The sequence below is a fragment of the Ciconia boyciana genome, chromosome 1 (genome assembly GCF_034638445.1).
Source record: "Ciconia boyciana chromosome 1, ASM3463844v1, whole genome shotgun sequence".
Lineage (NCBI taxonomy): Eukaryota > Metazoa > Chordata > Aves > Ciconiiformes > Ciconiidae > Ciconia > Ciconia boyciana.
The window spans coordinates 101,949,244-101,976,737 of record NC_132934.1 but is presented as its reverse complement, the minus strand read 5'-3'; the positions used below and the strand labels follow the sequence as shown (position 1 = coordinate 101,976,737).

The window sequence follows — 27,494 nt, the reverse complement described above, 5'->3', positions numbered from 1 at the left end:
AGAACAGTTGTCTGGTGAAGTTGCAGAGATCTTAGAGATCTCCATCCCTGGGGGTCTTTGAGAACAAGTTAGACAACCTTCTACCAGGTATGACATAGATATAGAGATCTCACCTTGGGGCAGAGTGGACTAGATAATCTTTGCAGTACCTTCTGCCCCTGTGTTTTCTATGAAGGTTGAGACTGCCTCTGGTTAATCCAGGTGACTAGCCCCCAGGCTTGAGCCTATGGGCCAAATTATAAAATATTTAATGCTATTGAAATACTGAAGTCTAAATTATACATTGGTATATCATACTTGTACCTACTTTTTCAAACTTTTGCATTTGCCTGACAGAGCTCACATAGTAGTTCCTGTGCTGAGATGCTTAAGAATTCCTTCCTAATCAGTTATGGGAGAATGTGCTATTTCCTTCATGCACCGCTACAGGAAGGATATCTGGGGACGATCAGCAGCAGGCAAGTGAATTTGCCTACACTGTCATCACAAAGCCTTCAGTTGGATGAAAACCTCAGACAGGGCAAGCCTGGGACCTGAGCCATTCACTACTACTGAAATTAACCCAAGGACCTATCACCACTGCTACTACTTAATACTACGTAATACAGGTAGGAGCCAGGTTAGACTTGCAGCACCACCACGTCCAACAAGAGTGTTGTGTGATTTCTTCTAATCTGTACTAACATGACATTCTCCAGCACATGGCTCGCTACAGTAGCAGTATTAGCTTATTTAGTAGCTGTTCCACACAATCCAACTAACACCTATGTCCCAGTTGTAAACTTCTGTTTTAAAGGCATTATGAAAAGCAAAAGTACGTGAAATATACTTCTGCAGGAAGCACTGTTGCAATATTCCTTTTAAAAACAAAGTCCCTGTAGCACTAAAAGTGAGGTTAATGATATACTAACATGTACTGGACAGTATGTAATGCAGATACTTAGAACACTAAACATGAAGTTCAAGAACTGTTTACATCCACACAACCATCTGTTCAACAATCACATCACTCAAATGGATCATTTACTCAGAAAGAGCACTGTTTACAGCTCTAATTCAAAGAAACAGAAGCAAAACAATCTGTAAATAAATAGTGGTGGGTGGTGGTGTACTTTCTGGCAATGACTTAACAGACATGGCAAATGTATTTCAGTAATATTTTCTCAAAAGTTATCAAATGATGATTGATAAAGTCACTTTGGCACAGAAAGATTAGGCTTCATATTTTCATAAGGTGAGTATTAAAATATCTTTTTCTCCCTCTATGAGCCTAATATTTCATTGCAGGGAAAAAAATAGCTGGGGTAAAGTACAGAACTGGTAACTAAAGTGCTCAGAAGAGCCAAAGAGCTACCATATCTCAGCACGTTTCCCAGCTCCACTCATCCAGTCAGCTATAATTTATATGTCCAACCTTTGCTGCTAAATCAGAGACTTACAGTTCCCCCACTATTTTGCCCCTGGCCTCCTGTTGAGACAGCCAATGAATATACAAAATTACAGCATGAAAGTCTACCAGAAACATGATAGCTCATTAACTTGGTGACAGACACACACAATATGGTTTCAACTTTTAGTCACCATCCACCTGAAATGACTAGGTAGAAGCACAGTTCAGAGACGTGGACATGTATGGAAACCTGTCCAAACTGCATCCATGTAGGTAGATAGATTTAGACATTCCTCACAAAGTACCCTTTCCATAACAACAAAACATTATTTTTTTTCAGCCCATAGTAACCTTGATGACTCAATGAATAAAACTGGAATGTCTTTCAATACCATACATTATCCCTTTCAAATGAGACAGTCTCAGTTCTCCCCAACTGTTCAGCTGCTTTCTAGTGATCTTTGCACATGACAGCTTATTTTGGCCAGTGTCAGGCATCGGACAGTGTGGTGTTATCAAAATGCAAGTGTGTGCGGGAGGGATCAGTGATAGGAAAAAAAAAAAATTTTTCTTCACAAAAAGAAAGGGGGAGGGGCAGCAGTAGAAAATAAGTACTTTCTCCACCTCCTCTGAATCATTTTTTACTATCTAGTTGTAATTTCAATGCACATAAGAGATAAAATCACAGTGCTAAAAGTACTCATTACTATGCATATGAAACTGTTCAAGTGTATTAGAAGATTTTTGATCAGCTGAAGAAAGAGGGAAGTTAGACAGGAAGCTCTCAGTACAGCTGAACAGCCAGCACATTCTAGTAATATGAAAACCGCACCTTTCTTATAAAGGCTATACAAACACCAGGTATTATTTCAAAGATAACGTAACATACACTGTAACACTTCAGACTTCTAAACATAGGTCAAAGACAATATAATTAAATAAAAAGTTATGGCAAGACAAAGAAAACAGATCAGATATTTGGAACAAAACTTTACAGCATCAATATTGGCACTAACTTTTAGTACAGTATTACAAAAACACAAGTTCTGAGTAGAAGACTTCACTGCAACAAATTTAGATTCAGCAGGAAAGATCCTGAATTTGGGCTTTTTAAAATTAAAAAATAAATGAGATTTAGTTTTTGGCCAGAAAGAAACACTCTTAGGTAACTTAAACCTGCTATGCTCCCTTTGCTCCACCTACACATCCCAGCTTGTTCCTTAAGACCTAGCCCTCTTCATACTTCCTTTTAAGCAATTCCTGGTGTTGAAGTCCTGTGCACATATGCTAAATTATTCCCCTTCCTCAGTCAAAATCTTCTTCAAAAGGAAAATCTGTTTTAGAATTTTTCACTGATCTAACATAGAAAAATAAGTTTTTTTTTAAAATGCAGAAAATTTGCTTCTGTTGTAGTAGAATCTCTACTGGTTTATCAGAATCCTTTCTGCCCGCATTTCAAGGCATAAAATCAATAGCCCATGATTTATGGTAACAGAAAGGCATTCAGTGGCATTTTCCAGGAGCTCAGAACTGACAGAGTTGGCTTGAATCCACAGGGCTTCTGAACAAACATCACTGCATTGTTTCCCACCTTGATGTAGATAAATGACATTCAACGTGGAATTTTCTTCAGCTAATAACCCTGTTGGACTGAACCAGGTCTTTGTAGAGGCAACTGCAATGTCTATTCACCTTTGGCAAAGCCCAGACAAACGACCCCTAGATACTGAAGATGCAACTAGACAGAGACTGTAGGCCGTACAGGAAGAAGACCGCTTCCTTCTCCATACACCATTAGTGCTCAATAAATGCAAAACAGGATAGAAATCTCAGATTCAGTGTGTTAAGCAGCCTACTGCATCCAAAATAAATCTGGCAGACTAGTCAAGGCCCTTTTGGGGAAGTAGCCGCAATAGTATCTGCATTAAACTAAAATGACGAGGAAAAGGAACAAAAAAACAAGCAAAAGTGCTTTGTGAATGAATCACTAACATGGCTCTGTGCAGGGCATGATGTGACAGCAGGAAAGACGGCTGTTATCACCAGGCCCTGTCCCATACATAATTATTTATGATATTTGACTAAATCTAAACACAACTTTATAGGCAGCCACCACTTTGTGTCAAGTGACATAGGAGAAAGCCCTGATTACAGAGAAGCATGTCCTTTTTTTGCAGTAAAATGCTTACAGGACAGGACAAGCATGATTAACATGGATAACACTGGTGAAGAACGGCCAACATGCATATGAATTTCAGCAGAAAGATCTTACAGTGCTTTGGTTGGCAACCAGCAGGCCTTCGGGCAGGTACACACTTGCTGGTTAGATACTCATAGATTATATAGAAATGGTGCTTTAGAGGAATGCCTGAAACCATCATTTGATAAAAATACTAGCTTCCTTCTTCACTGGCTAACTGCATGTAGAATTAGCACTGGACTCCCACTTCTTTAATGTAAGTAAAGATGTGAATTTTGTTTTAAGAATGTGAAGCATAGACAGTTTTTCTGTCTTCTGCATGTGTATTAGTACCCTGGCATAATGGACCCTAACCCAGAATATGGCAATCAGGTGCTACATTGCCATGCAGGAAAACATCCAACATCAGAACACTTGCAAGTAGTCACAAGCAGAGGTGGCAGGCTTTAGCTCAATTAAATATTAGTAAATTAAAATCATACCTTCAGAAGTGCAGGCAGAGTTGTGCTTTCCTTTTGGTTGCTCTTTAAATTTATGGCTTCACTCCCTTTGTTTTCAGAACTGAAAAACAAAGATTTTTTTGTAACACTGAGGACTTGCATTATTCAAGTCTACCTGAGAGCCAACACAATATCATCCAATTTAAACACAAGAGAGCATTAACTTAAAAGGACAGAAGAACATATTTTCCAAACCATAGCCCACATTCTGCACATATTGCAACTGAAAAAGCCATGCCCCAAAAAGCTGAAGATGGAAGCAAAATGCCTGTTTCACCTCATACACAGGTTTTCAAACTCAAGCATTCAGAAATGGCACACAGCATTTCAGCTCTCCCAGCTGAAAGACACCCAAGCTTTCTGTGCATATGTATTATTTTCTGCTGGAAAAATGATACTGTAGTTGATCAATCATCTACTACAGCAGCACTCATTGCCATAGCACTATCTGGCACACCTGGCAGCTAGAAGGTACCCCCAGTCCTTATACTGAGGACTGCGATCGAGTGGAACACACTCAAGCAGATGGAATCATCACAAACCGCAGCTACCACATTCAACAGATCTTCACTGAACATACCTAATGGGGGTTTGCAGGCAAATTCAGAAGAAATTTTAGAAAGGGGACAACAGGCATATTTTTTTTACCAAGGCAACATCCACTGTTCCATTTTAAAAGCCAGAAGTCTAAAGTCACGTATGTCCTTATTTTCAATTTACCTTGGTCAAAATTTTCTTCAGAGCCCATCTTTGGAATGAAGGGAACCATTCCCCCCCCCCTTCCCCATTCTTAAAACGATCCTTAAGCACAATCCAGCAGAGGACATTTTAATCAAAAACTTTATGCTACATGCAACTTAAAAGCAAAAACATATCAAGGAAAACATTAGAGGATGTTACTGACAGACATCACTTCCTGCATTGCCTATCATAAGCTGAAGAAAAATAACTTCATACCAATATATCACGTGAGAAATGCTCAGTATTGCAATGAAGTCATAATCACTTCAAACACCCTTCCTCATCAATTTTAGAAATTCAGCTTTGCTATTGACAAATGCACAAGCCCTTATTTCTGAATTTGTATGAAGAGATTAATTGAAAGCTGTTTAAATAAAAATAAAAAATAATTATTTGTGTTTTGGTGAAATTCTGCCAGGATTTGGAGAATGGATTTAGACGTACCAATACTCCTACCGCTACTGACTGTTAACCACAGGTAAGCACGTCTCAGTAAGACTTCTGAAAAGAAAGGTTTTCTTCCTATTGCAGATTAGGCATCTGAGTTAAATATATGTTGATATACACACAAAATACAAAAGCCAGTCTGACTAAATGTTAGTTTCCCTCTCAGCTGCTCAGAGACAACATTCCCTGAACAAAAATGAGAACGGAACTCTCCTGCAATTAAGTTTTTCAAGATCTTTCAGATCTTTTCAGATACATCAAAAGGAAAGCTCCTTCCTCTCTTTTACAGATCCTCTTCAAGTTGAAAACCATGTACTTTCAGATCACCTCAGGTAATCTTTCATAATGCATTCATGAACACAAATATGCTTTTTCAGGGAGAGCATCAGACAGAGTCTTGGCTGTTCTTTGCCTCCCTGTAAGACAGAGCAGATGAATTAATATTCTATCCTATTAATTCTTCTGCTGTTAATGTGTTTCATGAAGGAGATGTCACAATCACTTCTGGGCAATCTGGCACACTAATAAAAGTGCTTCTCAGTACGTAACCCATTTTTTCCCTCCTAGTTTTTTTTTTTTTAAAAAAAAACACCTCTCTCAGATCTGCAGTTTTTCCTGATGCTGATACACTTGACATGAACAGGAAATCCGTGTACTTAAGAGTGGAATAGTGAGGTCGATCTCCACCAGACGTTCTTCCTGGCTTCAGGATATCACTCTTTATGGAACTGGTCTGCAGATCACAAATGAGATTCTTGCTTTCGTTAAGTATTGCCAGCACAGATCACCAGCGTCCTATTCTTTTATCACTTTGTTTTGCTCATATTCTTCCCTTCACATCATGTTTTTTCCCAAAACTTTTTTCACTTTCTTACTTCTTGTCTGTATTTGAAATATATGCCTGTATTACTTTCTTCTAGGTAGCCAGGCTTGGACAGATTGCTATGACGGTTGGACTCGATGATCTTAAAGGTCTTTTCCAACCTATACGATTCTGTGATTCTGTGAAATTCCATAGCGTACATACCAAACCCGAAAGAATGCAATTCAGCAGATAAGCATCTAAAAATCAACAAGTAAAAAAAAAAGGCATCAAAACTTTACTTTCCAGCATAAAATAAACCTAAACCTGGAAGCAACTCCCCACACCCTTTACATCTTTACATGGTTTATATTCTAGCGTTTCTACATTCCTGAACCTTTTGCTTTAGGGTGTAGTTCCTCAACATGCTGACTTTGTCAGCAGAACCAGCTTTAGAAATTTCCACGCCTTCCTTCTCAACCTCAGCTATCTTCTCCCACTCTTAACTCAGCCGAGCAGGGCTCTAGTAGGGCCATGGTCTTGGATAAAATCAAGGGGGGAGCAGAAGTTTCCATCAGGAAAAACTCAGCCCATGATCCAGTTTACAGTGCAGTGATTTGTACCAGCACAAACGAAGGGGCAATGAATGCCACTGAACAGGCAGGAACAAGCAAGCACACACCACTGCAGCTCACTTCACCACTGAAGCTACTTTTTGTGAACCTCCTCTACCCTTAGCCAGGGCCCAGTTTTAAATGGATCTTTGACTGACACCAAATGACTCGTGCTGAATGAATGAAGTTTACAGCATAAAAGCTCGCTTTGCTCAAAACAGGCCCCTTGGATTGTTTAGGATAAAATTGTTTTGGTTTTCCCAAAGAGTCAAGATTGCCTTCTACAGCCAAAACACCACAGACACAGTAGATGGTACCACGCTCAGTACTTGGGACTGGAGAACAGGCTGGTTATTGCTCATTAGGCTCAAACGATGCAGCTTATCACTTCCCACCACCAACCCCCCACAATTTTTAGGGCTTTCCTCCCCTCTCATCATTGCATCAAACATGTAACAGTCACTAATCTCAAATTTTGGAGCACAGCACAGTGTATTTCCCACAAATTCTCTGAAGAGGAAAATAAAATAGTAAAGTTCACAGGCCCGCACACAACCCTACACTCCCTGTTAGAAAAAACCCATGGTGAAGCTAATGTAATTACGACACACATATTCTTACGTTGCAACGTAATCCCACGTTGTCCATATGAGTTTATATTCAGAGATGCAGTGAGCACAATTATTAAGCTATGGCATTCACAATTAAAATTAATTCTTGGGAAACACATAAGACATTTAGTATTTATGCTAAAAATTACCCATTCTTAATTTTTTTTATATGCCCATGCTATCCTATCAGTGGCTAGATGTTATACTTCCAAGAACTGTATTCAAAGGGGGTTTATATATATATTTTTTTCCTACAGGACAATCTCTGCAAGTAAATAGTTATAAATGTTGACCTGGTAGCTACATGGTATTACACCACCAAATTCTTGTGCTTTTACTAAGAACTGAAAACAACAGACTGGTAGGGTATACAAGCTCACCATGAAACAGGGATTGCCACCCCCACTCCCCCCAGTTTGTGCTACATCCATATTATTAAAGTTTGGCTCCATTGAGTTTCATCCTTGCCGTAACCTTTTCTGGAGTGGTGCATTTTTGGAGTGCTTTGCCATGGCAGGTACTGAGCATGCTATCTCCAGTTCAGCACATCTAAAGTTAGGCTTGTGCTTAACCACCCACATGGCTTTGCTAGATCAGCCAGCCAGCTCCCAGAGAGTGTTTCAGCACTTGCTAGATTAGGAAAATGAATCTCATGAGTCTTCAACTCTATGCTTCACAAACTACTGTTGTTACATTACATACCCACCAACAGGGCTCCACTAACCCAAGTTTTGAATCTACTTTGTACTCGCTTTTAAGAAGTGAAAGAGCAAAGCATAATCCTAGGAATACAGAAAACACCTCTGCCCCACCAACCTGCTTCCATGGACTTCTTAACTATACAGGCAGTCATTTACAAATTGTCACAAACACTTGTTTACATATTTAGGCAGATATTACTTTCATTTTATAGATTAAAATAAAAAGAGGCATGGAAATATTAAATAATGCTGAGTAATAAAGACACTGTCAAAATTAAGACTAGAAACCAAGCCTCTCTACTTCTCAACTATGTAATCTACTGCCTTCCTGCTACTATTTCTGCCAGACATTCCCTTTTCCCTTACATATTAGTGCATCCAACATGGATGGGTTAATCTTCAGCGAAGGTAGAGGGATCTCTTCTCCTTGACTGTCTTGCTGCTCTTCCCTACTGTCTTGCCAGGATGCCTAACCTGATTAGCATCACTCCTCCTCTTTAAATAATCAAGATTAAACTCAAATTACAGAAGATCCCATTCTGTATCTTCTGCACAAACCTTTCTTTGTGTGATTTTCTAACGCTTTCTGTTCTGCTCCTGTCGAAAATCCATTTTGACCTTTCTGTAATACTTGGACAGGTGGTGTCTGAATCAGAAGCAGATTTGTGGTCCAAGTTTTTAATCATTACACTTACACAGGAGAGCTTAGAGATTCTTATGGAGGAGACAAATATTCACATTCTGCATTGTTGCTCACAATATAAGCAGAAGTACTCAAACTCAGGTTAGTTAATATACATGAGGAATTATAGTCAAGAAAAAAAATTAATTTAATGGAGCAAATTTAAGTACACGGTTTGCGAGATCTTTTCCAACTGCCTCTAAAAACAGAACAAGACAATTACAAACAATCACATCTTCAAAAGGCCCTCACGGCATCTCTGTATGGCGTGAGAAGTCTGCTTCCTCCATCCTCGTCCTTCATAACAATCCCTCAGAACTTGCAAATTAAAAGCCCATCCCCTTCTTCCTTTATTAATCTACCCCACCCATGTTATGCACGCAGCAGATTATGAATGTGTTGTTTCAGAAAAAAAAAAGCTACAGGCAGCATGCAAGTGCAATAAAGTACAAACATTCAAGTTTTGATGAGACTGTCCAGACACAGAGCTCACCAAACTAAAAGTAACCGCTGTGACATTTTAGGTTCCTCTTACAAGGAGAAGGTACTGGCTGCTGATTGCTGTTTGGGAAGGGGGAAATTAATGGGCAGTCTCTTAAGGAACAGGGACAGCTGCCTAAAGCTCGAGTCAGACAGCACTGCGACAGCAATTCTGGATGTCAACCCTCCGTCCTTCTCCCACTGCTTAGAAGCAAAGCCTCTTCCAATGCAGCAGCTCCAGCATTTACTTCTCATGCAGTCCAGATGTTACCAGATAGGCGAGTGCTCTACCATTTTGCCATCTCTCTTTCTCTTCAGGGACAGATGACTCCCTGAATAGTCAAACCCTCTTTGCTACCACATTACGCTAACATTATTTGTTTTTAACTGGTCTTCTCTTCAGATTAACTCAGAAACCATTTAGCCATTTAATATGATGACTCGTAATGGTAAGAGAATAAGCAATGCCTAACCTGAAAGATGCTCCAGGGTGCCAAGAGGCAAAAAGCTTCTACATCTGGCTTTAGTGACATAAATGCTAATAAACTAAGCCTGACCTATGCATATATCTCTCTATCCAGGTTTCATGACATCACTTGTGACGTCTCCTTCCCAATATTTTCTAAATAGTTTTCCTCAAGACAATGTGTTTTTTGGCACTGTTGATACAATTCACTCTCCGCTGGAGTCTTCACTTAGGCTAATGTCATTTTTAGGTTTCCTTTCTTGCTAGTTTCTTTATTTCAGCATTCTGGGGTGTAATGCCAGTTCCTGACCCCTGCCTTTTATTTCTCTCTGAACAAAACTAGTGCTCCTCTCTGGGAAGTTAACACCTCATTTGGTTTTGATGTCATGACTTTCCAATTTTACTTAGTGCCAACACAGTGACACATTCACTGGTGACCTTCCAGAAGGATACTTCAACAGAGGAACAGACAGATTGCTAACAAGGATCTCATCACCTAGTACTTTAAAATCCATCTGTGCAAGAGTCTCCCTGAAGAATGTGAATGAGCGGAAAACCACGAGTCTAATAATACTATCAAATATAGATGTGCAAGACCAAAATCTCCATGAAGTTTCAGCACATTACAGGGATTCTCAAACCACATCCACAGACCAACAGCAGTTATGAAACTTTTATTATACATCTGCAAAGAGCGATAGGTTAGCTAGTATTGGTTTCTTCTCTGTTCTGGTTTTCAAGTGGTAATTAAAAAGATGACTACTAAAAATTCAGACCTTTTGAGTAATATTTTTCTATATATACCAGTTGCCCTACTTGCCATACATACCCTTATGATTACTGAAGCTGGCCTCTTGCATAACCTAGATTATGAAGTTTCACCAAGGGAGACCTGTGTCAAGCCTTTAACACCTGACCAAAAGATACAAGCTTTGATTAAAACCCGTCAAGCAATGGAAAATCTACCACATTTGTAAATAAGACTTTTCCATGTAACTACTACTAAATTCACTACTTAAAATTAGGCTTACTACTCTGATTTGTCAAGCCTCATCTCTCAGCTATGGGATCAACCTACATCTATGTGGGACAGATTACAAAGACCTCGGGTTCAAATATCCCCATCAAGTCACAAGTCTACTATGACATGAACCACTTAACTCTCATTTCCCTTGCAGTTATATACCTTGAGGCAGAGTCATTCCTCAAACTGTAATCCTGTCATTTCAAAACCTTCTCTTGGACAAACTAAACGCTATTGAGCTACTTTATTTTATTCTCTGAGGGAGGTTTTCCAGACATCAAATTGTTCTAGAGCTCTTCTCAGAACCCTTTTTAGTTTGTCAGCATCTTTTTCATAATAAATCGTGGACACCGCAACTAGACTCAGTACTCTAGCATTCTGTGGATGAACTTTGGTTACATGTACTTTGTTATTTATACGTCTGAGAATCACATTTTCTCTCCGAGCCACCACTTTGCTTTGGCAGCTCATGTTCAGCTGAGTGGCAACTTAGTCTGATTTTAATGTTGTCACCTACATGATGATTCCCATACTTTTCACTCTAGTCATCTGCAAACTTCACATGCTACAGTTTTGTCCTCTTTCAAATTATTTGTGAAGATATTAAATACATCAATTCAAAAATACATCCTTTTAATTTTCTTCAAATACATCAAGTAGAAAATGATTTTTCACATCTGGTCTTTTTATATCCCTCCATATGTCGATTTTTAGCCCACTGCTGTTACTCTTCCAAATATTTTAATTGGAGCATCAGCACCAAGTCAGATGCCTTAAAGAGTCTAAGGATACTATTTCAGCAGTTTGTCAACTGAAGTTGTAATCTCATGAACAAAACCAAGTTTGAAAACTCCCATCCTCCAGTGATATTAGGATCAACATCATGTTTATTAACTTCTCAGGTCACCTGGAAGCCTTGGCAAATCAACTTTTCGATCCTTCCCCTTTAATCCAACCAAATACAATAGACTGAAAACGGAAATACCAACACCTTACTCTAGATATTAACGTCACACTTGTGAAGCCATTCGTGCACTGTGCAGCCAGGAGAACTATCAGACCCTGATCTACAAAGAGAAGTCAGACAGTTTTTTAAGAGCCAAACTTTTGGCATGTATATTGAAGGACATGAGTAAGGGTATATTAAACATTTGTTAAATGAATCGAAAGGAAAACATTACTGTAAAGCTCAGTGGCAACAAGATGTAAGGAAATCACTCAAGATTCCTAAAAACTGCCTTCTGCATCAAATGACAGTTAAAATACATTAGTATTTTAACAGAAAATAAAGATGCTAGCATTTTAACAGAAAACAGTAACGAATAAAGAGCTCTTTCCTCTGTTCCCCTCCCCCCCCAACAGAATATTGCCCTTTTTGAAAAGCTTTGAAATGAAAAATTTTGGCCACCTTCTCAGCAAGATTCCCGAGGCTGACATTGTTCCTGAGAAACCAAATGGTAGTAGCAGTGACAAAGTCTGCCCCTAGTCTCTGGCAAGGCTGTTGGGGCTTGTCTTAAAGAGACAGGGATTGTTTGCACAGAAATTTGAATGTGAAGTTTCTGGCTCCTACTTCTGTGCTTAAGCTTAGGCCACACACATAGGGGAGGAGCAGTAAAAACATTAAGATAAATGGAAATTACAAAAACAAGTTAGCGAGTTTGAAATTAGAGGGTCAAAGGAAAGCCAAGCTGCTATTTCATTTAAAGCAAATACAAAGGGAAGTGGAGGAAAAGGAACAGAAAGCAGAGAAAGGTAAGGAAGGAGAAAATGGAGCCAGCAGGAGGAGGTGGCAGGAACTTAGGCAAAAGAAGTGTTACAATCAGCTGATTAATTTAAGTGTTGGAATAGCACAAAATGTATTATATTCAATTAAACTATCCCACTTCGAAACTGGTTTGATTACAGACAGCATTAAGCAATTTAGATTGTTTTAACCAAAACAATTTTTCCTCTCAGACCTGTTTATGCTGCTTATTTACATACTGTTCTTTGCTTGTGTAGCAAAGCTAGGTCAGCTTCATGTTTCTGCACTAGCAGTGCTGTGTCACATAGACTATGTGAGCTACATGGAGTGTGTTAGTATAAAACGAAGAGTTTTTTTTAATCCTCTTTCAAAATGCAACTAAAAATATCATGGAAAATAAAGATGTTATAACAACACAGATATGCCACATTTTACAATGAAAATTTGCATGAAAAATGCAAGAACCAAACCATGTCTTTACCCTGAACATGTACCTTTAAGTTTAAAGGCTAGAACGAAGTGAAATAAATATGATGGCCCATGATCACCCTTGCTGAATAACTTAATCTGTTTTACATGTGAGGGAATTGAACAGCTGCACAAAGGCTAGAGAAAAGAAATATAAATGTTTCTGAGTAGAGCCGACTTCGATATTGGGCAGTAGGATTATACCAGATTACATCAAGGTTTTTCTTCTGGCATATGTCAAGCATAGTAACCAACATTAATGTAGAATCTGCTCTGTATTTGCCAGTCTGACTGGTTAGATAAAGTTTCCAACATTCTTATGAAATAAATGTTACTGGCCACTAGCACAGAAACTTGATATAATATCAGAAACAGATTTATAAACTATTTAAGTTTATTAAGGTTAGAATTATTGAATAAATAGAGAATAGACAGCCCATTATACAACTGTTTTCAAATGGCACATTTGCAGGGTTGGGGATCAGTGATAGTACTTACAAATGGCATGAAAATAGGAGATACTAAAAAAAAAATAATATATATATCCAGGAAAGCTTTAAAGCAGCAGCAACTGCTGCCCTCCTGATAAACAGAGCATAACAGAATTTTTAAAAGATGTCATTAAGAAAAAGCACCCAGGAAAAAACAATCAAGAGAGACTGGTGTCACCAGTAAAATGCAGCGAGCTCTTCTGGTGAGGCTGGAGCAGAAAACTCTTGGTAAAGGCACACAAGGCTACTAGTTCAACATAAGAAAATACTTCTCCAGTTCTCCCATTTTTTACTCACAAAATACATCAGGAATTATCCTACAGACACTTTACAGTCATTACCAAGGTTCCCTCTTTTGTGTTAAAAGCATACATTTTCCATTCAATCAAAATAAATTTGATGGCTAAATCTGTAGCATTTAATTGATGATTAAAAAACAAGTCTGTTGTCACTGCAATTCTTTCTGCATATGCTCTTCATGTACTCCCAAGAAATACTTCCTCCTACATTTTTCCCTACACAACACTGTCCACAGGTGAGGTGCAGATCCACACAGTATTCATACACTTAGGCCCCAAGACCTCCAAACTGCTTAAGCAGATATATTGCCTTCAGTAAAATATTTTAGCAATTTAAGAAACAGTGGAACATTCAGAAAATCAAGACTCCGTCTCAAAATAAGGCAAGTCATGAAATCACATTAACACAAGACAATTAAAGACTGTATTTCATGTTGCAAAATTGACATAAGAAAGTGAAATGACTAAGGAAACACACTCTTCTGATCTTAAAAGTCTTCAAAAGTGATAAAGTCGGTTAGAATCTATAAAAATTATTTTAGAAATGAAAATTAAAATACCAGAAAAATAGAGGTATTAATATCCCCTGGAAAGCCTAAGCAACATAGTGCTGTGCTACTGTCTGGAAGTATAAAGGTATATACTAACTGAATTGTATGAAATCCAAAAAAAACTCAGAAAATAAAAGCAGTAGTTGGGTTTCCATCCTTTTAAGAAGTTTCAATAATCAGAAATACAATCCCCACAGCAACATGCTTCTGAATTTTACTTTTTTTCTACCTGTGAGCCTTTTGTGCACCAGAGGAAAATACTGAGGAGTTTTCACCTTTGCAAAACTGTTCCTTAAAACCATAGACTTGTAGCTGTTTTGGAAGTATTTTTGTATTAACTCTAGCACTTATGCCAATAATTGGAAAGGAGACAATGCTGTTAACATTTAAAATAATGGGGAAAAAAAATATGTTGCTTTGTTTCTTCCAAGTAGCACTACTATTATAATTAATACTCTAGTAACATTTCCTTTAGGAAATGTCTCACACATTCATGGCCAGCTGCTGGGCTTGCTCCTTCTGGTCTCAGCCCCATGAGACATCTAGGTGTGTGCCTAATTCTAATCAAACAAGTAGTCCCACTATAGTGAACAGAACTATTTAGCTATTTAATTATAGGCAACCACCTTGGTACCCTGCTGAATCAGGGCCTTTGCTACTCTTTTGAATTATCCTGCAATAAAAGTCATAACAGAAAAACCTAGGAAGCAAAAAGAAACAAAAAACCCCAAATTAACAAATGAACAGGAAATTTTCATAATGCATCTTGCTTAGGTAAGTCTACTTTGAATTCTTCTATATGGTTGGAGTATTCCCCTTGCGGGTTCCACAAACCATCATCCCTGACGTACGCTCACAAATGAGTTAAAATTTAACAACAACAACAAAAAATCCTGCTCTGCCTTTTGAAAGAAAAATTTTCTTTATTAGAAAGCAGAGACTGATTTTTCCAGCAAACAATGGATTTCTTCAAAGATGCTAATGGTATCTGAATCAAAACCAGCCAGGAGGTAGTAACTTCAGAAGAAATAAGTTTGAAATGTATTACTCCCCTTTCAATCAATTCCCAGCAGTCCCCAAGTGCACAGTTTCTACAACTACAAAAATACATGTTCTTTGTAAACAGGAACAATGACTGGCAGTCCCAGAGGAAGAAAGAGACTCTCTAATCTCTCCTCAGGCAGAATAAACAAAGTTCTTCCATCTCTGAAAGCTCTTAGTTAGAAACTAATGGATGAACGGAACAATAATCTCAGCCTGGGGGGGTGGAAAAAAAAAGCCCTCAAACCAAATAAAAGGTTGCTCTTCCCTGTTTGATGTCTCTGGTACACTTCAGCAATGCAGAAGAAATATCTGGACAAACTCAACAAAGCCCCACTTGCACTGGTAGTTATTTGTCCAACCAACCAACAGCACCTGGAGGGAAAAAGATAAACCTGAAATGAACCTGCTAAGCAATATACAGAATAACTAATAAAATACATCCGTAGTTTAAAGGAGATTTTGGCGGTAGCTCTGGGTTAAAGTGATCAGTGAAAAGTGTCACACCTCCTTGGCAGCTTCTAACATGACCTGAAAGGTCACATTTATTTGCAACACAACAATTGCTCAGCCACAGAAGCTGAGTATTTCTGAAAGAATCCGCAGTGGACTGACTTACACTGTAAAAGCTGTATCTTCATCCAGACGGACTAAAGAAACATGTATTTAATAATAATAATAAATCAAGACTCCCATTAGAATAGTGAAAATTCAATGGGATTTTGTCACCCTAGGAATTTAGAGTGCTCCAGGATGAACACTGTGGTAACGAATAATCAATTTTGTATTATTGAAAATAGCAAATAGCCGAATAGAGCATAATGACTGCCTTTGATGGAAGTTAATGATAAAGAACTGGGATGAAAAGCACTGAAGCCCTCGTTCAAAGCAGCCCCAAATCTGAAGAACACACATGCAGAACAGCACTCAGTGGGAGATACCTCATGTTTGTCTACATTTTATGTAAAAGCCAAGTAAGCCCTTAATGCATGTGCTGTGCTTTTTGCTGCCATGAAACTCGCAACTAATCTGCACGAGTTATTTTTTCCACAAGCAAGCAAGCCTCCAGCAATTCTCATGTTCATCAGAGCTACAAATTGCTGTAAGGGCAAGTTATTAACATAAGCTCTTTGTCAAATGAAGTTCTCAGAAGAGTCTAAGACACTGATCAACAAACAGTGTAATTCCCCCCTCCCCTTCTTCCTATTTTAAACCAGGGCCACAGTAGGTTTTTTTTGTTTGTTTGTTTTGTTTTTTTTTTTTTTTAAAAGCTAAGTCTGAACACAGTGCCTGGAGCAAGAGCAGGCGAGGGCTCCATACCCTGCCGAGCTGAGGGGCAGCTATGGGGTTGGGGGAAGGAAAGCTGGAGGCTTCCATCCAGCTGCTGTTGCCTAACTTGCAGGAGCAGATAGAGAATTACTTTTGGACATATGCAGGTTCATTTCTGCACGTTTTTAAAAATTAGGAAACCATCGTGTTCTGCACAGGCATTAAGCATGATGCTTGTCTCCAGAGGTCAATGCTGGTACATCGGGAGTGTATTTGGCCCTGTATAACATACTGCTCCCTCTCCTGCCCCCTTTATGTAGGTGTTCTGCTTTTTTGAAACCCAACAGTAGGTAAAATATCTCCATACAAAAGTTTCTTTCTATATATTTCAAATTTGATCTGGTTCCAATACTGATAATTTGAACGGGAAATTAACCATCCTGGTGTATACGTTTCTTGTAACACTTCACAAAAGAGATATTCCCCAATTCGTCTCATGGAGTCCACACCTTAACAATAAACATACAAAGCAGCTTTGGTTCCCCCTCCCCACATGCACGCTTTGTTCGGTGATCCATTTTTCTACATTGCCAAGCTCACTAAATAAACATGACGAGCAAACCTGCGGCACTCATCCCAACCCAGCGCTGCTTAATGTATGCAATTACGCTAATCTGTGAAGAAGGCTGCCAGTGGAAACCAAATACAAGAACGTCAGCATTCCTGACTAACGTGCCACGCTGCAACCCAGCGCAACAAAAAAACCTCCTTAACATACCAAATTGGACTCCTCAGAGTAGGAGGGTTTTTGCTTGCTTCCACTCCAGAGAGGAATCACGGCTACCACACTCCAGCTAACCGCGCAAGGAGTTCAAGAACAGGGCCAAGAGGCTCGAGCCTTTTCATATCTACATGGACTATCCTGGCTTCCTAATAAAGGAAAGGCTCTTGCTGCAGGAAATGAAACTGTGATTTAGATAAAGATAATAGACTCCAGCCCCAAGTTAAGTGGAGCAGGTCTACCATGAGTGCTACCTACATATAGGCTATTCAGCGCACAAACCACTGAACTAGCATCACCCTCTTCCTTACCAAGGCAACCGCTATGCTTTTTTGTTTATTTCGAACCACAGGTGTAAGGAGCTGGCAAGGAGGAGTCCAATGAAACCTCTCCTATTGCCTCTTCAGGTCCTCAGCCAGATCCAAGCCTTTTTCTTCTCCCATATCTTAACCACCCCTGCCAGGCATAATAGCCATGCTGCTCCCGCAATTGTAAAGATGCCCTTGATTCAGCAGCCTTGCTCCTAATTTTTTTTTTTCCCCCCAGGAAATAAAAAGCAATGCCTCATGCTCATGAAAGGCTGGTGGATCCTTGGTGATGTATTGGTGCGTCAAATGCTCACAGTAAAACAAAACCCCCAAAGTTAAAAATCTTCATGGTGCATTTATGAGATGGTTTAAGATGGGCAGTGTAAGATAGCAATATGCTCTGCTATTTTTCATGATTGCTGAGAATATGCAAGGGGGCAAGAGCAAGATCCTAAAGTTTTTCACTGAAAGCACTACTGTGATACCCACTATCTATCTGATTTAACTGTACTTACTTGTCTGCCAGTTTAAATACAAACGTATGCAGTATCAATAATGACTCAAAGATTAAAACCAACATGTTAAAAGCAAAAAATAAATACTACACCTGAGGAAATAAGGCCTAGCCAGCTGGCACCTTTTCACCACAAAAATATCCTAATTAACTAGGGCCACTAATAAGGCTGCATGAGAAACAAAAGGAAACTTTATCTGTGCTTCTTTCCTAGTACACACAGAAATCAGCAACCAGGGGAAAAAAAAAAAAAAAAGAAAAAAAGGAAGAGGAACAAATACACAAGAAGTTTCCGAACCTTTTCATCTTCTAAAGTCTCCCTGCACTAAAAAAATAATTATTAATAACCAGGTTTCCATAAAGCACAAATTTTGCATTGAGACTTAAACACATCAGTAATATTTATATTGCGTTAACACCTGACTTACACCAGTCCAAAAGAAAACCATAAGTATGAAAACTGAAAAGAAAAAAAACCCCGAACACACAACAAACCCAAACCCCTCACAGACCTCTGCGCTCTGCCCTGCTTTCAGTTTCCAAGGAAGGGGCTGCAACCTGAGGAACAAGGGTGTGAGACAGCCCCACCACCAGCACCCACACCACCCAACCAGGGCAAAGAAGTAGTCCCAGAGTCAGCTATTTACAGCAAGTGCGTGTTTCACACAGGGCTCCATCGTCCGACTGAGTTCGCCTGAACTTCGCAGGGCCGGGGAAAGTGGGGTCGCAGGACGCCGCTGCTCACCCAACCGTCAGCCCAACTCCCAACAAAACCCCTTAAACGCCCCACGGCTGGAACGTCAAGCCCACCGGGGACCTGCCTCGCACCGTACCACAGTTACGTTAAATTAAAAACGCCACCACCAAACGAACGAGCTCAGACGATGTCAGCAGTCCGGCTAACAGCCCCCCACCCGCGCTTTCAAACTCCGTGTGACGAGCCGCCGCCCGGCTGGGGCCGCCGCTCTCCCGCCGCGGGGGCTGCTCTCGGAGGAGCCGCTCTCACAGGAGCCGAATCCAGCCCCGCCAGGCCCGCGCCTGCCCCGTGACCGGCCGAGGCGCCCTGCGGCACCTCACCACCGGGGCCGCAGCCCCGGGACGTCCGGGCAGGCCCCTCCCGCAGTGAACACACCCGTTTCTTCTCCCTCGCTCACCCACTGGTGTCGCAACATCTATCGCGGCGGCCGGCACGGTCCCGCCTCCCCCGCCCCGGCGGCTCACGGTGCTCCCTGGCCAGGGGCAGGCGGAACGGGGCACAGGATGGCAGCGGGCGCCCGACCGAACCGAGCCGGTCCGGTCCCGTCTGGTCCGGTCCCGTCCCCCACGTACCTGTTCGCGCCCGCCGGCCGCCCCGGCGCCGCCGCCCCCTCGCCGGGGGCGCTCCTGACGAAGAAGCGGGAGAAGGTGCTGTGCCAGGAGGGGCCGGCCCGCCGCCGGCTGCCCCCGCCGGACATCTCCGCCGCCGTCCGGGACGGGACGCTGACGGGACGCGAGGCACCGCCAGTAGCCACCCGGCACCAAGTCCCCGCAGCGGCGGGAGGCAGCGGCGGCAAGCACCTCCCTCCTCCTCCGGCGGGGGCGGCCGGCGGCCTTCGCCCGCCCCCGGGGCGGAGCCGCCGCTCCGCCTCCGCCCGCCCCTTCCCGCCAGCGGGGCGGCCGCGGCGCGCCGGGCAGGCGGGAAGGAGGGTCCGGGTGCGAGGAGCGGTAAGGACGAACGCTGCGCCCGGGGAGGAGGGAGGCCGGCTTCGGCGTGGTGCGGTTGCAGAAGCGGTGGCACGGGAGGGGAGGCTGGGGCAGGAGAAGGTGTTTCACCGCTATCCGTGCTCTAGCAGCGTCCTTCTTTTCGGCAGGCGGATCACGGACTGGCTCCGCCGCCTGCAAACGCGCGGGGAGGCAGTTTCTGCGCTGGAGAGAGCACAGGGTCGCGGGAGGAAAGCGATGGCAGCAGAGAGGGAAGTACCACGGCACGCAGCCTGCCGCCTCCTCCCGAGGAGGGGTGTGTGGTTGTTTTTCTGTGGTGTTTTTTTAAAGTTAATATGGCATAATTAGCGTGAACAAAGAGAAAAGATCAGAAGTGAAAATTAACTCTGTAAGAAAAAGGACAGACAGCCTTGAGAATTTACACTCCTCCTGACTGACTGCAAACACCAACGCTAACCTACGTTTTTTAACTTGTGCCAACTTTGAGATGCTACACGTGTTTGTCAAGGCAAAGCCAGTAACTAGCTTCACACTTGTCCTGGGCCAGGCACTGTCTGGCTGCCATATAACATATAAGCCTGTTATGCCGGCACAGTAAAACATTTGCAGCAAATAAAGGTACATGGCAGCAGTAGGGTGGCTGTTTCACCACTCACCTCCCTCTGTCACTTTCGGGTAATTTAGGCCATTCTTGCTGAGGGCAGGAAGTGACTTGGAGGATGGGGTTCTCCTGCCTTTTGAAAAGATTTCTTCCTAGAAAGGAGTTGGGGTTTTCTGGTTTTTGTTTATTTATTTAATACTGAAACCTTCATTTTTCTCCCTCTGAGGACTGTGACCTCTCTTGAGTTGACATCAAACTATCCCTACCAACAGAGATGACCTTGCCCTTGCAACAAGCCGGTGACAAATATTATCCTCATTTTATAGATAAGAAGTGATGCACAAAACCTTAATGATTCACTGAGTGTGAATTGCTGGTAAAATTGACTAAACCTGATGTTAGGATTTTAAATACAGAACCACACTTTCTTCTTTCTCATCTTGATAAGCATCTCTGGTGTTCTTTGTGACTGCTTACACCTCACACCTTTTTATCAGCTCCTTTTTGCATGGTGCCATCTCACAGAATCACAGAGTGGCTGAGGTTGTGAGGGACCTTGGAACCTGGTCACCTGGGCCTACACCCCTGCTCGAGCAGGGCCTCCTGGAGCAGGTTGCCCAGGGCCATGTCTTTTGAATATCTCCAAGGATGGAGACTCCACAGCCTCTCTGTGCAACCTGTGCCAGTGCTCACTTTTTTTCTGTAAGATCCTTCTCCATTCATTCACCTTGATTCACCCCCTCTATACCAAAAGCCTCTTTGCCCATATTCTTTACCACTGTGCCATAGTATCAGCCTGCCATGGCTGCAACTTGGGGTGGATATGAAGCTGGTACTCTAGCCCCAAGCAGCAGCAGCAATAAAACAGCCTGGAAATAAACTACTGGCTACTTCTCTGTCTACTTTCCACCACCTCAGCTAGGAGCAAAATCTTTCAGAAGTGCGCAGACAGCTCCCCCTCGTATTGCCCAGGTCTCATACAGCTTTCATGTGGATTTTCAAAATGGACACAGGTGGATATTGGACACGTACTTCAACCTTCACCAGTCAGAGTTCGGACTAGCTGGTTGTTTCACAGGTTACAAAAGTAGCTTTCACATGGTATAATTACCAGTCACAAACCTTATTCAGGGGATCAGCACTTAATACACAACAAGGTCCTACCTAGTTTTCAGTGTCCAGACAAGAAGCAGACAATTCTCTCAATGATACAGATGCCCCAAAGCTAGCACAAAAATATGAAGCGTTTCACTCCAGAACAGTATAGAGAAACAGGGAACCACATTTTGAGAGTACATACACATAGTTGCCCATTCTCAGGGAAATGGCAATCAGGGTTAAAACTACAAAATGTAACAGCAGCCCCTATGGAACATTACAGAGGGGACACTCCCCCCCCCGACATTCAAAACAAAAGTAATTAAGGCTCCAAAACCAAATTAGAAGAGTGGCAATTTATTAAAAGCACTTAAATGGGACTGCACAAACAGGCTGTAGGGAGGCTTCAGCTCTCAGTGACTGTTTATTACTTTTAATTCTTCTTTGCCACGTACACCTCACAGCTTCCCTACCTATTGCTTAAGTAATGTCTAATCCCTAAGATGTAGCAAACCTGAATATAATAATTAGCATTTACAAAGCATCCGGTATCTTCAAAGGATTTAAGCATTAATTAATCCTCATAACCACCTCAGGATGTAGTTAAGTACAATATGGTGAGTGGGTTGCACACAGGGACAGAGGCAGCCAAAACACCTAGCTGCATCCAAAATCTGTCCACACTCTACCAGCAAGGCGCCCGGAGGGGCACCACAGTGCAGCATGAAGCTTTACCAGGGCTGTGCTTGTCCAAGAACAAAGAGCCAACCTAATCAGAAATGCTAATCCCAAACAGTAACATTTTGTGCTCAAATCTGTTTCTCCTTTCTTCACTGCATCTAAAAGCAGAAAATACAGAGTTGTACCAAATGGCAGTTCTACTGGAGGCACATAAGTAAATTCTCAAAGTAATAAAACTATATCAATATAAAAGATGAACGTGGCCCAGGTCAGATAATCTCTTTCTTTTTGCATACTCTGGAGTAATTGGGTACCACATGATTTAAGAGTAAATAATTTTGACACATTTAAAATAATAAAATGGGAACTGCCAGCAGAGTTGCCCACAGGAACCCAGTTTTAGCCAACCTCACCTTCCACAACAGGAGAAAAGTTAGGCTTTTACCCAAAGATGCATCATCTACTATGTGGCAGGTGGCCTCACATATTAACACAGCTGTCAGCATTAACAGCAGCACCAACACATGCAAGCTAAAACAGATGGGGGAAACAGGTTCCTTTCTGCCTCAGATTAGAGTACTCACATGTGGCCCATACGAGGTAATATTGCATCGCCCAAGGCAGTGAGAAACCATTAAAACACAGTTGCAGAGGGAGACAATAGCACAGAAGAGGAAAATGTCAAGCCGAGGCTCTCAAAAAAAATAGGGTTTTTTTGTAGTTCATCCTGCCCACAGTTCCACTTGAATCAGCATCTCAAATAAGAGAGGGGAAGGTGCTGTGCCTATTCCATATCCACTGATTTTCTACTACAATTCAGATTATAATGGTTGTGCACAAGGGAAACCTCCCCCTTCTCTCCTTACTGCTTTAGAGTGAGCAGATGGTGAAATTTTAATTGTGCTTTCTGAATTTCCTCCCTTTTATGGGTCTTTAAAATCTTGAGTCAGATCTTTTGTTTTGTTTGGATACCAAAGAGGAAAGCAAGTTTCCATCCTACTAGTTTATGAAGAGCCCTCCCCTCACATGCAGTTTTAGAATTTTTCTGATACGTTAAAGTCATAACTAGGGGAGAAACATAGTCTTAAAACCACCAAACTAAACATTTTCCCTGCAAGCACATTTTAGCACTATTAAGTGAAAAAAAAAAAACAACCAACAACCAAACAAAAAAGCCCCCAAGCCCCATTCTCAAACTGTTTGCATTGTTGGACCACTACAATAAGAAATGGTCTTATGTTTTGAGGTACAAGCCTGCTAAACAAAAGCATAGTTCAGTTTTCTGTTTCACATGTCTAATGCATTTATCTATAAAAATATTTTGTCTGTCTTGACTACTTTTTCTTGTTAATAGGCAATCCCATTTTCCAGGCTCTTACAGAACACATCTACAGGTAGATGTGGCACAAATAGCAATAGATTTTAATAATGGATGGTCCCTTACCTATCTTTTTCCTTTCCAGTATATAATATATTATGGCAAGGTTTCTAATAGGTGGCATGAAATCATGAATTAATAAATACACATAATGGAGTCATCACATGCCATACTTCCTAGCTATTTTTGACAATGTTAGTTGTCCAGATGGTGAAACAAATACTGATGACTTTAAAATCTGTAATCTATGCTTATTCTAAAATGAAGGCGAACAGAATTGAAGATTTGGGTCTTGGATATGTTATTACGCAGATGAAGCATGTCAGCAAGGATTTCTAGGATATATTTTCTATCTAGCTATGACCTTCTGCTGTAAAGCATGCACTGCGCAGCTTCCAGCAATCCTCATCCTTTAACTGTGAATGCGCAGTTCCTCCATTTGATTTATTGAAAGTGGTTTAAAAGAGCGCCACACGGTCAGCTGCTATTGTTCAAATGCCTTCGTGTCTGGAGAAGACAGCTGGAAGTGACGCATGGTGCTAACTGCAGTTACTGAGAGCTTTATTATTTTGGATAAGATTTATACACCGCGTCACCTATGACCAAAGTTCAGTGTAGTAATTAAAGTCTTTAAATCAACTTTTCGGAAAGCCTCTTCTATTTGTTTTCCACACTATAATTTGTGACATTTACATTTACCCAGGAGCATAAGTGCTAAAATGGAAAGCTAATTGTAAAGAACAAAATTTTAAAAATGACCAACACACCTACAGAACCTCTTTTAAAATAGACTTTTGCTGCACCTGGGCATGGAGCAAAAAGCATTCAGAAGTCTCATACTACGGTGGTATGTATGCACCTAACTACCCTAGATGAGGACCAAAGTCCTTTTCTGTTAATTCCAGCAGAATTGATAACTTTCAGCTGATTAGCACAGCTTGTCTGGAAGGGTTTCAAGACATTTTTGATAGCACCTCATATCAATTACACTTGTGTGAATACAAAGATGAAACTCACTTGTGCTCTTACCAATGCTAATCATTGCAAAACACCCTACCCTAACTGGAGCTCAAGAAAATCTGCATTTCACATAATGAGGTCTCTGTAAAACCATCCTATTCTGGGTTATGCTTCCTTGCTAAGCCAATCTGTCTATGCACCACCACCCTTACTAGAAAAATGATGGCTAAACAAAGTGCTTCAGTAAGCTAGTTTCATCCAACTTCTAAACATATGTGGTATGTATGGTAAAAACTAGCAGAAATAATTTAGTGTCCAGAAGAATCCAAGAGCTTTCAAAAAGAGGTCTTACATGCAAATAAAGGAAATCCATGAAATACATAAGCAGCAACTTGTACATTGTAATTAATTTAACAGTTTTCCATCTAGAATGTCTTTTGAATATCAGATTTGTAGTTAAAAAGGGAATATACACCTTTCTGTACAAATCTACACACTTTCAAATATAAAATTACTAATATTCTAAAGGCTTACCCTATTTCCATGCATGTATGTAAAAGCATATTTTTCAATTTGCAGATTACTAAGCAGTTTTGAATTGTGGTGCAAGCCTATGTACAGTAAACTTAAGCCTCTGGACAGCAGACTTGCCTTTTTTAGTTACCTTTGAAAGATTTCTTAAAACTAGTCCCTGGACCCCAAGGCTTCCTAGAACCACTGACTGCAAAACACTGTCAGAGACACACCAATTCCACCCCTTTGTCTGTCCTGCTGGATTTCACAACACAGAATACTTTTTAACCCAATGATCTGAGCTCTTTATAAAGCATTATTCAAAATGTTTGAAAATTAGAATATATATATATTAAAAAAGTAAACCCTTACCACATTCATAGCAAGCCCATGTATTAGTATATTCCAAAAGGCAGAATCATCTTTAGTGTCTGGAGAAATACACTGCAAAATATTCTGTATGTAATAATCACTGTAAGTACACCAGTTTCTAACAAGCAGAATTCTTACAGATTTGAGCCAAGCAGGATTGTAAAAGCTTTTGGCTGCAAATGTTGCAGAATCCCATCTGGTTTCATGGAACAACTTATTTTCCTCTCCACTTCATTTAAGCTTCCAGAAAGAAATTAAAAAAACAAGAAAAAAAAGAGACCTTTTCTTATGTATACAAATTATATCCATAAGTTATTCCAAACAGGCAGAAAATACTTCAATCTTGTTCCAGAACAAACAGAAAAACAGAGTCTAATTCTTGGCATAGAAGTTCCACATAACAGTAAACAGTATGTATAGCATACAGAAAAAGGGTAAGAAAGAAATATTAAAGCCCAAGTTTGTGAGAATGCAAGTGACCATTAATCAGACTATGCTTAGTTAGCTGGATAAATAACAACATAAAAAAAAAGGGGGGGGGGGGAGGTCAGTTAAGCCCAACACAACAGAACCTTTAGTAGGGGAAAGAAGATTTCTCTTAATACCCAAGGAAAAAAATTCTGAATAATCCATGTTTCCTCACTCAAGCATTCATTGTTATTGAAGTCAGAAAAGAAAAGCTTTTTCAGCAAAGTAAACATAATCATAAGGAAATGTGTGGCTAATGGGGATATAAGCCTGAAAGTCTTTTTATCTGATGTTGTTCTTTAGAAATATTTTCTGTATGTAATGTACAGTTTTAGTCCAACTAAATATGAGTAATAAGACTAAAGGGGTTTTCCTACAGTGGAAGATAGCATTTTATAGGATGTACTTACTGTAGCTCATAAATATTAGATGTACAGCAGTTTTTCCAAATTTTGTTCAGGGTGTGCTGAACTGCTGCTGAAAAGAAAGGTTCACATTATCTCTTTGTTAAATCAGTTCCTTGAATAAAGCTGTAAACTTTTCTTTATAGCAGAACTGATTGAAGTGCTCCTCTTTAGCATGATGCCAACATCAGATCAACTGTCGTTCGCTTATCAACTCAGGCATTGCTACAGCCTTGAAGAAAGCACGTACATATTTTATATCCCGCATAAATCAAGGACTTATTTATTAAAATGCATTACCTGACATGATGGCAGAACAGACACCTCAAGGAAAGCATGGCATTTATTGCCCACAAAAGGGGTTTTTTTATCCTTTTTTGAACCATTGCATGACGTATCAGAGTAGACAGAGAACTAAGTAGTACTTTAACAGTTATGAAATGGGTGAAAAGGAAATTTGGTACTCAAAAATATTCCTACAGTCTGAACTAGTTGATTTTGGATATGTGTGTCTTAATTTCCAGAAACTGTAATGCTACAACCCAAAAGGTCTGTACATATGCTAATATTAATAAGTCAGCACTGAAGTGGCTATTCTGCAATTGTTTTCTAAGATAGAATTTATTGTTCGTATTTTATACTATTATAATTGGTACTATTACCAATTAAAGAAATAGTAAGGCTCAAACCTTAATTGCAATACACAGCAACACTTTCTAACCACTAGATTGGATTATAGATCAATTCAGCCTGCTTTGAAACTGCTGCCAAAAATTTTTTTAGAGCATTAACTTGCTCTTAATTTAAACCTCAGCAGAGGACTTAAAAACCAGGCAATTATCTATGGGTTCTAGGCACCTCAAAACAGAATAACACTTTCCCTTTGAAAACTACCTTAAGAATGTAAAAGATCTGCTAACAGAAGGGGGGGAGGGGGGGGAAGTATTACAAGAGAAAAGCATCACCTTTCCCAGCAGAAACATTCTACCCTCCAGAAGAAACCCTTCATCCATCCTTACTCCTCTAAAGCAAGAATGTAACTACTAGCCAACAAAATCACGTGTCACAGACAAAGATGTTAAACTGGAACCAAGTTGCTTCCATGTAATCCACTGATATAACAAATTATGAAAAAAATATTGGAATATTGTTATTATTGAAAACAACATACACTTTCTGGTTCATTGAATCAAT

General features: G+C 40.5%; 1 protein-coding gene across 3 annotated transcripts in view; it reads right to left on the bottom strand.

Annotated features, from left to right (window-relative positions):
* The window catches only part of CRYBG3 (crystallin beta-gamma domain containing 3), a 94,317-nt gene extending 74,634 nt beyond the window's left edge, over positions 1 to 19,683 (bottom strand). For 2 of the 3 annotated variants that reach the window (XM_072885362.1, XM_072885371.1), the window contains exons 1-2: positions 19,454 to 19,683; positions 4,073 to 4,151 (exon numbers count right to left, since the gene is read on the bottom strand). In XM_072885362.1, the coding sequence (XP_072741463.1) occupies positions 4,073 to 4,151; positions 19,454 to 19,578 (204 nt within the window). In that variant the 5' untranslated portion in view covers positions 19,579 to 19,683. The remainder of the gene's footprint in view (positions 1 to 4,072; positions 4,152 to 19,453) is intronic. The other variant, XM_072885380.1, reaches the window with a different exon arrangement.
* Positions 19,684 to 27,494: the final 7,811 nt, after the last annotated feature.